Source organism: Ranitomeya imitator, chromosome 7 (assembly GCF_032444005.1).
Source record: "Ranitomeya imitator isolate aRanImi1 chromosome 7, aRanImi1.pri, whole genome shotgun sequence".
In the NCBI taxonomy this organism is placed as follows: domain Eukaryota; kingdom Metazoa; phylum Chordata; class Amphibia; order Anura; family Dendrobatidae; genus Ranitomeya; species Ranitomeya imitator.
The window spans coordinates 208,526,885-208,542,834 of NC_091288.1; the positions used below are offsets into that span (position 1 = coordinate 208,526,885).

Genomic DNA, 15,950 nt, shown 5'->3' on the forward strand with positions numbered 1-15,950 from the left:
TTCCATCACAGATCAAAGTTGATCCTCGAGAATCCAAATGTAAAGGCACCTTGTGATCGGGGTGTTTTGTCAAAAGTGAACAGACCCTTTAAAATTTAAAGGTTTTCCGAGACAATAGGAAGTAATAGTGCATTTCATGCAGTCATGTTTTTCTAATTCTGGACATCCCCTTTAAAACGGCGACAGTCCTGCAGTGCAAATACAGATCCACAATACTTCCTTTAAAGGTTAGAAGCCTTTTGACCCTAGAGAAAAAAAAATGGCCATGCCCCTTTAAATATGTCTGTGTATGTGTCTGTGCGTTGTCATCGGGGGTTATACAGTGAATCAGGACTGCAGGTGTGTATAATGTCCAAGGGCTGCACAGTCATCATCATATTAAAGGGGCGTTCCCACCTCATAATCTAAGGGCGTATCGTTTGTATGCACTCGCATTTTGATTGGTGGCGGTCCGACCACAAGAGGGGGAGATACATGGACGCTGAACAACTGACCCCGACCTTCACTGTCATATTCTCAGCCTAATCTGCACAATGGCACGACACACCATAACGGGGACCCCCCACAAACCGTGCTGTATACCGGGTACACCCCACAAACCGTGCTGTATACCGGGTACACCCCACAAACCGTGCTGTATACCGGGGACCCCCCACAAACCGTGCTGTATACCGGGTACACCCCACAAACCGTGCTGTATACCGGGGACCCCCCACAAACCGTGCTGTATACCGGGTACACCCCACAAACCGTGCTGTATACCGGGTACACCCCACAAACCGTGCTGTATACCGGGTACACCCCACAAACCGTGCTGTATACCGGGGACCCCCCACAAACCGTGCTGTATACCGGGTACACCCCACAAACCGTGCTGTATACCGGGGACACCCCACAAACCGTGCTGTATACCGGGGACACCCCACAAACCGTGCTGTATACCGGGGACACCCCACAAAACCTGCCGTATACTGGGAACACCCCACAAGAACCGCCGTATACCGGGGATACCCCACAAGACCTGCCGTATACCGGGAACACCCCACAAGAACCGCCATATACCGGGGACACCCCACAAGACCTGCCATATACCGGGAACACCCCACAAGACCTGCCGTATACCGGGAACACCCCACAAGACCTGCCGTATACCGGGAACACCCCACAAGACCTGCCGTATACCGGGAACACCCCACAAGACCTGCCGTATACCGGGAACACCCCACAAGACCTGCCATATACCGGGAAAATCCCACAAGACCTGCCGTATACCGGGAACACCCCACAAGACCTGCCGTATACCGGGAACACCCCACAAGACCTGCCATATACCGGGAAAATCCCACAAGACCTGCCGTATACCGGGAACACCCCACAAGACCTGCCGTATACCGGGGACACCCCACAAGACCTGCCATATACCGGGAACACCCCACAAGACCCTTCGTATACCGGGAACATCCCACAAGACCTGCCGTATACCGGGAACACCCTACAAGACCCGTCGTATACCGGGAACACCCCACAAGACCTGCCGTATACCGGGAACACCCCACAAGACCTGCCATATACCGGGAAAATCCCACAAGACCTGCCGTATACCGGGAACACCCCACAAGACCTGCCGTATACCGGGAACACCCCACAAGACCTGCCATATACCGGGAAAATCCCACAAGACCTGCCGTATACCGGGAACACCCCACAAGACCTGCCGTATACCGGGGACACCCCACAAGACCTGCCATATACCGGGAACACCCCACAAGACCCTTCGTATACCGGGAACATCCCACAAGACCTGCCGTATACCGGGAACACCCCACAAGACCCGTGGTATACCGGGAACACCCTACAAGACCCGTCGTATACCGGGAACACCCCACAAGACCTGCCGTATACCGGGAACACCCCACAAGACCTGCCGTATACCGGGAACACCCCACAAGACCTGCCGTATACCGGGAACACCCCACAAGACCTGCCGTATACCGGGAACACCCCACAAGACCTGCCGTATACCGGGGAACACCCCACAAGACCTGCCGTATACCGGGAACACCCCACAAGACCCGCCGTATACCGGGGACACCCCACAAGACCCGCCGTATACCGGGAACACCCCACAAGACCCGCTGTATACCGGGAACACCCCACAAGACCCGCTGTATACCGGGAACACCCCACAAGACCCGCCATATACCGGGAACACCCCACAAGACCTTCCGTATACCGGGAACATCCCACAAGACCTGCCGTATACCGGGAACACCCCACAAGACCTGCCATATTCCGGGAACACCCCACGGTTTGCAGATGCTCAGACCCCGTCTTGTACACGAGGTTCGATGGTAGACGTCGGTCACAGGACGCCGAGAAGAAACTCTGACACAAGATGAAGTTTCGCCATCAGTCCCGTCTTATCCGGTGGCGTCTTGTACATTTTGCCCTTTCTCACAGTCGCTCACATTCTCGCTCGTTCTTCCGCAGTGACAGGACGGACATCGGGCTTCTTACCTGGAAAGCGGCGAACCACATGAGCCAGTCCAGGCGGTAGTGATAGGGGGATATGGCGCAGGGGCGGCGGGTTACATTTCCCGGCTTGCAGTTAAACTCGTATTCCTCCCATACAGATTTGGGGTCGTTGGGATCCAGACTGGACGTCCCCTGGATGATCACCTCCGTCCGCTCCTTGGTAACACTGGGGGAACAATACAACAAGAAAAAAAGGGCTGAACTTCCAGATTATGTTCATCCTGGGCCTCCTGGTTCACCAGTTCAGATCTACAAGGATGTAAGATGGCTGAGCAGCTTCCATCAAGGCTGCAGGTGACCGATATCTGGTGGCTCCGTCGTAAACTATACAGTACTGATCCGGAGGAGATTTATACCGAAGTTCATCCTGAGCCACCTGGTTCATGACTACAGGTCTACAACAAGGGTTTACACTTTTATAAGCCAATGAGGCGCCAGGCGGCTCCAATCACATGTAGTCTCCTAATATATATCCTCTGTAGTGTCAGAAAATGAAATGGGCATCTGCTCATCCTGAGGCCTCCTGGTTCAGGAGTACAAATCTCTATCACAAACACATCTATAGGCTCAATGTCTTTTACCAATGGCTCCTGGCAAGTTTGATAATCACCAACATCAGGAAAAGACATTGAAGCAGGTTCAGGATGAGCAAAATTATCATAGGCCTCATTTTATCAAAAGTGCCTGGCCTCGTTACCCATAGCAACCAATCACAGCGCAGCTTTCATTTTACCAGCTCCATTTTTTAAATGAAAGCTGCACTGTGATTGGTTGCTTTCAAAGCCGGGCGCTTTTGATAAAACGAGGCCTATAATACTTGTGGTCATCCTGAGCCTCCTGGTTCATAAAAAGTGATGCCATCCCAGGAAGGGTTAACGCTGGCACGGCCGCGGCACGGGGCTCCCCTGGGGCCCGTCTCGATTAAGGAATGGAACATTTTTCCGGAAGATCTGAGATCCCCCCCGGTTTATTAGATTGTGGGGGCCGCACGTTTCATATGTAGCAGTGGCGGGTGAGTTATGGCCGCGGCTGGCAGCCCAGCGGTAACAAACACTTTGTAAATCAGGGACACCAAATTAGTCATAAAAGTGGCTTCCTACCGTGCGACTTCGGGGCTGTCGGGTCCCGCGTGCTCCCGGATTCATTACCGGCTGAAATTAGCGAGGGTCTCGGGGCCGGCGTCGTCCTCGCGGCTGAAGTCAGAACCGAGCGCCGGAGAGCGGAAGAGGGGCCGTGTATGGAGGGTCCCGAGAGCCGCGGGGGGGCCCAGACTTGGCAGCTGTACCCCATCTACAGCACTTAGCGAGGTCGCTCCATACCAGCCAAAACTGACAACTGACAACCTTTCCAAAAAACACAGCGCCACCCGGTCTTCAGAGAGCGCCTCTCGGCTGCATTTGGGACTAAGCTGCAATACCGCGTGCAACCTGCGGGCAGGGGGGGGTGCTATTTTGGGAAGAAAGCAGCCATTTTTTTTCTTCTAATTTTTTCGCAACTGTTCATTTCTTATCATTTCAAGACACCTGATTGCAGTCAGTGACCGCAAATACAATACGATAATGGGGCACTGATGGGACGTTGTTACAGCGGGGGGTCTGCCGACGGCTCCCCTTCCCCCGTGGCTGCCATTTTCATATTATTGTGGTCGGGCTTCATAGCAGAACGTGATTTCTCTATATACAACAAGCAATAAAATTTTTTAAAAAAAGCGTAAAAAATCTAAAAATAAATAAATAATAAATTACATACTGTATATACGGTAATTTTTTAGATTTGTTATTTATTCTTTTTTTTAAAAAATATATTAAAAAATAAGAATAATATAAGAGTTCTAATTCTTCCTATTTTAAAAATAAAGTGATAATTTTTTAATTCCTTAATTTTAATGAATAAATTAATTTTAAAATCTTATTTTTTGTTTTATAAATTTACGATTTTTTTTTTTACCGCTTTAAAAAAAACCAAAAACTGTCTTTGGCGTGAAAGGATTAAAAGGATTTATACCTTTGGGATAAGGACTGCGATGACGGGCAGAAGGTGGTGATCGATGGTCGCGGAGGGATGACGCCCCCGCTGTGTGTGTTATGGGGGGCCGGTCTTATATACGTACCTGTAGGTTTTGGGCGCGGTGCCCTCCCGCCACCCTCCGCCCCCCTCCGCTGCGGGTATTAGCTGCTTTCCGCCATCTACTTTGGGCTGGAGATGATTTTATGGGGATGGATTCCGCCAGAAGCTGTTTGTGTTGGCGCCGCTCTCTGGGCTCCGCGCAAGACTTGGCCTCCGCCGTCCAAAAAAAAAAAAAAAAAATCCCCCCGACATGTGTTTACCTTCCACAGCGGCCAGGAACACGAAATACAGAATCAGATGGAAAAGGAAAATACTGGGGGAAAAAAAAATATCTGGATTTTCCACCATTTTATAAAACGACGGAGGCCAAAATATCATGATGGGCGCGCAAGAGTAAGAAATGCATGTATTGCACAGACCTTCACCCCCAAAAATATTTTTTGTAGCTCCCGTCATGGTTAATTGCTATAAGAAAAATATGGCTTAAAAAAGAAAAAAATAAATAAAAAATAGCGCCACCCCTGACCACAGGCGGCAAGTGGTATTACAGCCCATTCATGACCTCCTGTCTTTGCAATCCCGGCCCTCCCTACATAGGATAATGGGGGGCATGTAATATTTGGTTTCGCCTCTAGTAGTTACTGCAGGAGAAGAGTGGGGGGCGACCGCTGCAGGTGCGGCCATTACATCTCCCTGCCCAGCAGTGGTCACCCAGCTTTTCTAAGGTCCTGAATGGCGATACTGATACTGAACTGCTGCATATGGAGGACGAGCGACTGTTTGGGGGTCTGGGAAAGCTGGGTGACGGCCCCCTCGCTTGGCCGGCAGTGATGGGAGAGATGAAGGGGGGGCGGCGCTGGTACCTGCCGAAGGCTCCGTATGTGTTGACGATCCGCAGGGGGTTGAAGGAGGCGTTCATCACCTGCCGGGAGTTCACCAGGTTCAGGACCACCGGGACGCTCAGGTAGGCGATGAGGAGGCCCAGAGAAACATCAAGCACCCGGCGGATGTAGGACCCTGCAGAGGACATCACCACCAAGATCCATTACACCTGCACTGACACATTGCAACAAAGCACCAGCACAGGAGACAGATCCCTGCAGCTGATGTCATGCTGATACACTGTAACAAAGGTTCTGCTGTGAGAAGTTTCAGGCCTACAAAATGTCTGGAGATGGCCATAGGGGTGACATCAGCCACTCCTGCAGAAGGGGACATCACCCCTCACCCGAAACCCCATGAATAATAGGACCTGTGTGGTGTGACACTGGCATTAGATGACTATGTATGAGGAGGGTGAAGACACAGTATGGCGGTATGTACTACTTTCACATATTTCCATTGTATGGCGGTGACAGCGCTGCATGGCGGTATTTTTTTTTACATTATTTTTTGCGCTGTATGGCAGTATTTCATTTTTTTACATAAAATTTGCACTGTTTGCCAGTGATTGCACAATATGTTGGTATTTCCTTATTTTATATTATATCACGGTGACAGCACTGCATGGCGATATTTTTTTTCTATATTATATTTGCAGTATATTGCGGTGACAGCACTGCATGGCAGTATTATTTTTTCTATATTATATTTGCAGTATATTGCGGTGACATCACTGCATGGCGGTATTTTTTTCTATATTATATTTGCAGTATATCACAGTGACCACTGCATGGCGGTATTTTTTTCAATTGTTTTTGTACTGTATGGCAGCATGTCTTTTTTTTACATATAATAAAAATTATATTTGCGGTGTATGGCGGTGACAGCACGGTATGTTTTTTACATTATGTTTGCAATTTATAGCAGTGATAGCACTATATGGCGGTACTTAGGTTGTTTTTTTTTCATATGATTGCAGTGTATGACGAATACGATACTTGTATTATATTTGGAGTATATATTAGTGACAGCACTGTAGGGCAGTATTCTTTCTATGATATGTGCAGTGTATGGCGGTGACAGCTCTATAGGGCAGTATTATTTTTATGATACTTGCAGTGTATGGCATTCTTTTATGATATGTGCAGTGTATGGCAGTGACAGCACTGTAGGGCAGTATTTACGCCAGTTAAGGTTTACACCTGATAATCTGACCCACTCTCGTATCCTTCCTGGAATACACCCACCTTCCATACATTTCATTTTATTTAGCCAAAGCGTCCATCCCCCTCATGTGCCAGAGCCCCAGGGGGCTGTAATGGCGGCCATTTTTTAGGTCATTACATCATTACCCAAGTATCTTCCCATTCCGGCTGATGTCTATTTCTCAGGATGATAGATAGGACAGCTCCCACGCATTTTACAGAACTATAACATGGACGGCCTATCCTTTAATTTTGGGGAATTTGTGGTCGTGGGAATGACCTATTTTAAAGACGGGATAAGATTATAGTCCTGCATGCAGGGGGACACCTGTTCTATTAAATCTATTCCATACCAGCAACTGCCACTAGGGGGAGATTTCTGAATTATTATTGAGTTCTATGGTAGCTGTATAAATCTATATGCAGTGAGCTCCCCCTAGTGGTGGCTGTATAAATCTGTATGTAGTGAGCTCCCCCTAATGGTGGCTGTATACATCTGTATGTAGTGAGCTCCTCCTTGTGGTGGCTGTATACATCTGTATGTAGTGAGCTCCCCCTAGTGGTGGCTGTATAAATCTGTATGTAGTGAGCTCCCCCTAATGGTGGCTGTATACATCTGTATGTAGTGAGCTCCCCCTAGTGGTGGCTGTATACATCTGTATGTAGTGAGCTCCCCCTAGTGGTGGCAGTATAAATCTGTATGTAGTGAACTCTTTTAATATAAAAATACAAAACTTACAATCAATAAATACAATAAATAACAAAAATCAAAAAAATCTGTATGTAGTGAACTACCACCACTGGTGGGTGTATAAATCTGTATGCAGTGAGCTCCCTCTAGTGGTGGATATATGAATCTGAATTGTAGTGAGCTCCACCTAACGGTGGGTGTATAAATCTGGATGAAGGGGGCTCCCCTAGTGGTGGCTGTATAAATCTATATGTAGTGAGATCCCCCTAGTGGTAGTTGTATAAATCTGTATGAAGTGAACTCCAACTACTGGTGGGTGTGTAAATTTTGATACAATGAGCTTCTCCTAGTGGAGACTATAAAAATCTGGATGCAGTGAGCTCCCTCTAGTGGTGGCTCCATAAATCTGTATGAAGTTAGCTCCCCCTAGTGGTGGCTGTATAAAACTGTATGTAGGGAGCTCCCCCTAGTGGTGGCTGTATAAATCTGGATGCATGGAGCTCCCCCTAGTGGTGGCTGTATAAATCTGGATGCATGGAGCTCCCCCTAGTGGTAGGTGTATAAATCTGGATACAGGATCTCCCCCTTGTGGTGGCTGTATAAATCTGTATGTAGTGAGCTCCCTTAGTGGTGGCTGTATAAATCTATATGTAGTGAGCTCCCCCTTGATGGCTGTATAACTCTGTATGTAGTGAGCTCCTCCTAGTGGTGGCTGTATAAATCTGTATGTAATAAGCTCCCTTAGTGGTGGCTGTATAAATCTGTATGTAGTGAGCTCCTCCTTGTGGTGGGTGTATAAATCTGTATGTAGTGAACTCCTCCTAGTGGTGGCTGTATAAATCTGTATGTAGTGAACTCCTCCTAGTGGTGGCTGTATAAATCTGTATGTAATGAGCTCCTCCTAGTGGTGGCTGTATAAATCTGTATGTAGTGAGCTCCTCTTAGTGGTGGCTGTATAAATCTGTATGTAATAAGCTCCCTTAGTGGTGGCTGTATAAATCTGTATGTAGTGAGCTCCCCCTAGTGGTGGCTGTATAAATCTGTATGTAGTGAGCTCCTCCTAGTGGTGACTGTATAAATCTGCATGTAGTGAGCTCCTTCTAGTGGTGGCTGTTGTTATGATACGGTGGTCTAGGAGCAACATGGAACGAGCTCTGAAGGAAGTGGTAATTGTACTGACCGCAGTCCCTAAGCTCAACACAACACTAGAAGTAGCCGTGGAATGCTCCTAACTCTCCCTAGGCATCTCGTCACAGCCTAAGAGCTAACTACCCCTAAAGACAGAAGCAGGAAAGCTATCTTGCCTCAGAGAAAATCCCCAAAGGATAGATTAGCCCCCCACAAATAATGACTGTGAGTGGAGAGGGAAAAGACATACACAGAATGAAACCAGGATGAGCACAGGAGGCCAGTCTAACTAAATAGATAGGACAGGATGGAATACTGTGCGGTCAGTATAAAACACTACAAAAATCCACGCAGAGTTTACAAAAAATCTCCACACCTGACTAAAGGTGTGGAGGGCAAATCTGCCTCCCAGAGCTTCCAGCAAGACAGAATTAATTCACACTGATAAGCTGGACAAACATAGAAAGCACCGAACGGATAAGTCCACAATCTGTGAACAGAAAAGGGCAAGCAAAAACTTAGCTTAGCTGAGCTGGTCAGGATAACAGGGAAATCCAAAGAGATGTGAATCAATCCAGGAACTATTTACAAGTGGCACTGGCTGAAGATAGAGCCAGACTTAAATAGCCGAGCAGAAGAGACGATAAGTGGAGGCAGCTGATGACAGTTAACTCCAAGGAGCAGCCATACCACTAGAAACCACAAGAGGGAGCCCAAGAGCAGAACTCATAAAAGTGCCACTTACAACCACCGGAGGGAGCCCAAGAGCGGAATTCACAACAGGCTGTATAAATCTGTATGTAGTGAGCTCCTCCTAGTGGTGGCTGTATAACTCTGTATGTAGTGAGCTCCTCCTAGTGGTGGCTGTATAAATCTGTATGTAGTGAGCTCCTCCTTGTGGTGGCTGTATAAATCTGTATGTAGTGAACTCCTCCTAGTGGTGGCTGTATAAATCTGTATGTAGTGAGCTCCTCCTTGTGATGGCTGTATAAATCTGTATGTAGTGAGCTCCTCCTTGTGGTGGGTGTATAAATCTGTATGTAGTGAGCTCCTCCTTGTGGTGGCTGTATAAATCTGTATGTAGTGAGCTCCTCCTTGTGGTGGGTGTATAAATCTGTATGTAGTGAGCTCCTCCTTGTGGTGGCTGTATAAATCTGTATGTAGTGAGCTCCTCCTTGTGGTGGGTGTATAAATCTGTATGCAAGGAGCTCCCTCTAGTGGTGACTGTAGGGAGCCAGAATGTTATAGACTGAGAATGTGACAGGAACAAAGTGAGTGCTATATGAGAAAAAATAGATCTAAAAATAAGAGGCAGGACAATGGATCTGTACATTCAGATATTACAATCTGGGTGAGGCTGGATGAGACCTTGGAATTTTTTAGATTTTTATTTTTCACTGTTACCTTTGAAGGTATAAACACAAATTATTGGATAGTTTTGGTAACAAGAGGGCCTCCCCCATAACTCCGTTATTAACGCATTGGTCCATCGCACGACTCACCATAGCTCCTGGTTGGCTGCTCTCCAGTTGGCGTCTGGCTCTGGATTTTGGACACTTGGTGTTTTGCTGACCCATCCTTGGCGCTGAACAGGAAGCTGAAGCTGGCATCATCAAAACAGGCGATACTTGGCACGATGGTCAGCCAGTTTAAGAAGCTGAGGTTACCGCTGAGGATCAGAAGCACCTAGTAAAAAAAGAGAGAGCGGAGATGTCTTTAGGCATGAAGAATGGAAAACCACTTGTTAAAGGGACATGGTGGCTTGTCTTCCATCAACATAAGTGAAAACCAGGCAAGGAATGGCCGACTTCCACACCATAGGACACAAAGGGTCGACGGGAAATGCCACCTTCTTGCTTGACTTTCAGGCTGCTACTAAGCCTGAAGCCTTGAGGTCCCCTGTATTGGGGACACCAAACATTGGCCACATATTGGCCAACAGAACATTGCACGTCAAAGATGGCGAACTCAAGATGGTCATTGTCCACCCGGAAGAAGATAAAGAATTCTTCGAGACATGGGTCAACCTTACTATCAGAACGATGTGGGGCTTTCAAGTGTTTTTTTTCTTGAAGTGGCAGATCACCACCACAGAAAGGTCTCTCCGGGGTGTTGGGGAAAATGGTAGATGAAGGACTCCAAGAAAATGTGAAAGAGAAAGATGCAATAGTAGGGAATGGGGGATTGGGCACCTCTTAACTCACCCTGTGCCTATCCCTAAGCTCCCCTAACGCCCTATGCGGGTCCTTCCCCCCTGCCGCCATCACGTACCTCATCCCTAGCTGTCACCTCACTAAGGCAAGGGAGCCAGCCTCACCACTACAGATAGTACAAACACAGGGGATAGTGACAAACGCGAGATAGACAAGGTATATATGCCTAGCTTTTGAATCAGAAAAGGTGAATAAGCTGCTGCCAGACTCCTCTGGCAGAAGCTTAAAAAGGATCAGAAATGTTGAATTCTAACATGCCTGAGCCATTGATTCTCTGGCGTAAAGGTTGAATAAAGATAGGCCGGGTGGTCCCGCCAAATTTGGCTGATGTTTTGCTATTGTGTATGGCCACCTTAAAGGGGTTATCCAGCACTGCATTGAGAGATGACTCATGTGGAGTCTGACATCCGAGATGAGAGGCGCCGGATAACCCATCAGAGACGGAGGAAATAAGAGTCGTGGCTCCGTCCAAAAAAAACCCTTTGTGGGGACATATTAAGTGTTTGCAGCTGCCTACCTTGGCATGGGGGGCCTCCCAGTACCGCCCAACTCTTTTGAGCACCCCGTGTCAACGTCAGTGGTTCTGATCCAATTATACTAGAACCTTGCAGATGCGTTACCGTCAGGTGCTGCCATCTTTAGTCGCCAATCAGCGAGGGAAGATACTTTTTCCACTACATTTTCCATTGGATGCGTTCACCGAAGTCCCCCCTAGTAATGACGGGGTTAACACTGAACGTGTTGACTGTTAAATCGGGTAATAAAAGCGAGAAGAGAAAACTAATAAGTTGTTTCTTGCTCACGTCAAATTTCTCAAGATTAATCTTATTCCATCATTTGGGGCCAAAACAGACAAACTCTTAGCAGAATGCCAGGGGCACTTGTGGGGCTTTCGGGGTTTTTTTTTTAATGGAGGGCTTTCCTGGCTGGGATATGTCAAAGTCACAGCCATTAATTTGACACGATGCTAGCTCTGGGCTGGGCAGTTAGGAATATCGGCTCCGGGGTCTGCTCCGCGGCCAACAGAAGGGGGCTCGGCGGCTGATTCACGGGCTCCCACCCTACGAGTGGGTGGTGAGTTCTCTCAGCAGACACCTCGTAATTGCACCACGGTCCTTAACCCTTCCCGGGCAAAAAGTCACATATGTCGGTATAAATTCATCTTGTTCACCTGCTCCTGGAGACATTGCTTATCTTCAGTACTCCATAAAAATCCCCCGGTTGTTCCAAAGTTAACCCCTTACTGTTTGCTGTCGTTCCGACCCCCTCGAGAAAGGGGCATTGGATCCCAAAAAACTGCCCCTTTTTTTGAGTGGGGAGGAGGAGGTGCTGCCGGAAAAAGTAGAGTCCAACTCCAGGTGATTGCCGGAAATATGGTCGCCCCCAACACAGGCCAAGAACTTGAGGGTGGGAATGGGAAGCGGAGCTATGTCCCAATGGATGGAGCAGAGGCCGTGCATTCGCAGACCCCCCAGACCTCAGGAAGTTGCCCCTTATCCTATTGAGTTGGGATGGCTTTCAATTCTGGGAATACCTCTTTAAATGGGGATTCTAATATTACAAAGTATATGCCATCGCCTTATGACCTCCTCAGAGAACTCCGCCAATGCTGAGGATGAAGGACCGCCAGTCCTGGTGTAGTGCCCCCTTCTTGTTTTTTCATATACAACCCCCCCCCCCCAGCGATCCCAAGAATGGGGCTCTTGATCAGGAGAACCTGGCAGAGCCACATCTTACATGGAAAAGTGTCGGAGGGGCCAGACCTTCATTCTCAGGATCAGTGCGGACCCCGCTGATCACGAAGTGGCGGTATAAATGACCATAAACCCCTTTAAGAACTGGCTAATCAGCATAAATACTGAATAGAAAAATCAATTAGCATACGCGCATAAATATAGTACCGAGGACGACTTTTATGGTCAACTCAACACCAAAGAAGAAGACCGAAGAGCCTCCAAAATAAGAAGCAGGACTGCAAATTGAAAATCTCCGACCGTTTTGTGTCAACAGCCCCTATGCAGATCGATGTCTCCATGGTTACAGACTACAAACAGACCATTTGTGTAGTCTGATCCTGCAGATCCTTATGACACTTTGTTGCAGATTGGTGGGGGGGGTTTGGTTGGCATTTGGATGCCACCTTATTACGGTAGACATGTAGAGGAAGGTAGAGGCGGAAAAAAGAACAAAAGTACCGTCACTATATATTTTTAAAGGAACACTCCCCCTGAAATTGATTCTAGACCCAGCAGATGGCCTTAAGGTGGGGGGAGTATGAATTTGTGTGTCATGCTCTGCTTTCTCATGGCTCGCGATTCTGCACGGACTGTCCCTTTATTTTATTTATTTTTTTCCATATGTTATCTGCCCGAACACTGCAGAACATGAGCATGCAAATTAGGTTGGTGACATCACACGGGACCCTCTAGTGACATCATACAAGGGTCTCCACATCGCAGTATGACAGGGATGAAAGCCGTGTCCGGACACACATGACCTCCCAGTGCTATACACGCAAAATGCGTTGCTCTCATGCCCAGGCGGTATGCGAAGCATACGTATAATGACTTGTGAAGGGGGCATCCACAAACAATGGGAACACTCCCACCAGCAGGGGAGACGGTAAGGAGGGCCGCGTGCCCATGACGGAGAGTTCTGAGAGTTCTTATGTGTGATTGCTCTATTGTCTCCCGCTGAGGAAGAATGTAAAGCGACTCTGCCCATGAAAAAAAAAAACACATATCCTTGGTATGGGGAATTTCCACAAAATAAAAAAGAAAAACAACCAAGTATAATAAGAAGACCGTCACAAAAGTCACCCGGGATGAAGCATAACAAAGGGTGAAACCTCCTGTGATCCCGGTGACAAGTGATCAGTTTCCCTGCAGCACTCCCGCAGGAGATATGAGGCATTACATCTCTCTTATTGAAATTAAAGGGGCTAAAATATTTCTTTAAAAAAAACAAACAAAAAACAACTAACAGCAAACAAATAGTAAAAAAAAAAAAAAAAACAATACTTACAATTTCAATCTTTTCGATGGAGATTAAAAGACTCCGCCGAAGGTAGGGGGTCAGGACTCAGGAGACGTTATTGAAGATTGAAAGTAACCACGCACCGATGGGGACCAGCAATGGAGTTGTGAGGCATTAAAGGGGTGGGTATCAGTGATTTTTTAATTTTTCACCTTTTTTTAGACAAATTTTTATTTATGTTTTTTTATTAAACTTCCCCTTCAAATTCAATGGGAGATGTAGATGTAATTCCTCATTCCTCCAGCGGGAGTGCTGTTGGGAAATTGCACACTTGCTGCCAGGTTCCTCCGTAGATTACAGCCGATATATATTTATACTGGATTTTTCTTGCTGGCATGCTCTAGTTTATAAATGAGGGTAAATATTGCAGAACTTAAACTTTCCTAAAAGATTTTTGGAAAATGGGTTTTCTAATCTAAACAACCCCTTGAACATTTTTTTTAGAAAGTCTCCACTATGAAATAAACCCAAACCCTAATGCTTTCGTTGCCCTCCCCGTTAGCTGTAACTACCCCCATAACATGGCATGTAATCATACACACCATAATGAATGGCTCGGGCTCGTTAACGAGTGGTCCCCGTGCGGTGATTCCCGTCTGTAGACGATAAGCGATGGTGGAATATGGCTGACCAATTACCCCCTTCATACTGCAAGCCCTCGCCCCTTCCAGGGGGGTATGTCAGCTGAAATAGCAAGGGGAAAAATTCAATATGTTGCTCCATAAAAGCAAACAGAAGCCATAAAGCGGCTGCGGCGTACGAGCTGCTGAAACAATAACGCCCCTGATGGAAGACGTGCCGCTTCATTTCCAGACTGAGACCCCATAACGAGCATTTCCTCTCTCTGCTCATAGTCTAACTGCTGCCATTAATGGGCCGGGGTAACATGGCGGGGCGCGAGCAATCAGCCAGGCAAGTAATGCAACCTGACAATTATACAGGAGCAATATATCGGTATGGTTCCCAAATGCATCATAAATAGTGGCGGCACCGGTCATGGGGGACGCCGGCACTGACAGTATGGCCACGCTGTCATCCTTAAAGAGACAGGACACATAAAGGTCGACTTATTGCAACTGGTAAGTGACCTGCATGCCCATTATAGGCAACATTGGGAGATGCACTGCATACTGGGAGTAACAAACCAGACCCGCTGTATACCGGGAGTACCGAACCAGAACCGCTGTATACTGGGAGTACCGAGCCACAACCGCTGTATACCGGGAGTACCGAACCAGACCCGCTGTATACCGGGAGTACCGAACCAGACCCACTGTATACCGGGAGTACCGAACCAGGCCCGCAGTATACCGGGAGTACCGAGCCACAACCGCTGTATACCGAGAGTACAGAGCCACAACCGCTGTATACCAGGAGTACCGAACCAGAACCGCTGTATACCGGGAGTACCGAGCCACAACCGCTGTATACTGGGAGTACCGAACCAGACCCACTGTATACCGGGAGTACCGAACCAGGCCCGCAGTATACCGGGAGTACCGAGCCACAACCGCTGTATACCGAGAGTACAGAGCCACAACCGCTGTATACCAGGAGTACCGAACCAGAACCGCTGTATACCGGGAGTACCGAGCCACAACCGCTGTATACTGGGAGTACCGAACCAGAACCGCTGTATACCGGGAGTACCGAACCAGGCCCGCAGTATACCGGGAGTACCGAGCCACAACCGCTGTATACTGGGAGTACCGAACCAGAACCGCTGTATACCGAGAGTACAGAGCCAGACCCGCTGTATACCGGGAGTACCGAACCAGAACCGCTGTATACCGGGAGTACCGAACCAGACCCACTGTATACCGGGAGTACCGAACCAGGCCCGCAGTATACCGGGAGTACCGAGCCACAACCGCTGTATACTGGGAGTACCGAACCAGAACCGCTGTATACTGGGAGTACCGAACCAGAACCGCTGTATACCGAGAGTACAGAGCCAGACCCGCTGTATACCGGGAGTACCGAACCTGAACCGCTGTATACTGGGAGTACCGAACCTGAACCGCTGTATACCGAGAGTACAGAGCCACAACCGCTGTATACCAGGAGTACCGAACCAGAACCGCTGTATACTGGGAGTACCGAACCACAACCGCTGTATACCGGGAGTACAGAGCCACAACCGCTGTATACCAGGAGTACCGAGCCACAACCGCTGTATACCGGGACTACCGA

The 15,950-nt window shown here is 48.0% G+C and overlaps 1 protein-coding gene across 5 annotated transcripts in view; it reads right to left on the bottom strand.

Moving 5' to 3' along the window:
* LMF1 (lipase maturation factor 1) overlaps positions 1-15,950 on the bottom strand; it is a 234,161-nt gene that overhangs the window by 15,864 nt on the left and 202,347 nt on the right. For all 5 annotated transcript variants that reach the window (XM_069734634.1, XM_069734631.1, XM_069734636.1 and 2 more), the window contains 3 exons: positions 10,011-10,194; positions 5,466-5,619; positions 2,518-2,701 (listed from right to left, as the gene is read on the bottom strand). In XM_069734634.1, the coding sequence (XP_069590735.1) occupies positions 2,518-2,701; positions 5,466-5,619; positions 10,011-10,194 (522 nt within the window). The remainder of the gene's footprint in view (positions 1-2,517; positions 2,702-5,465; positions 5,620-10,010; positions 10,195-15,950) is intronic.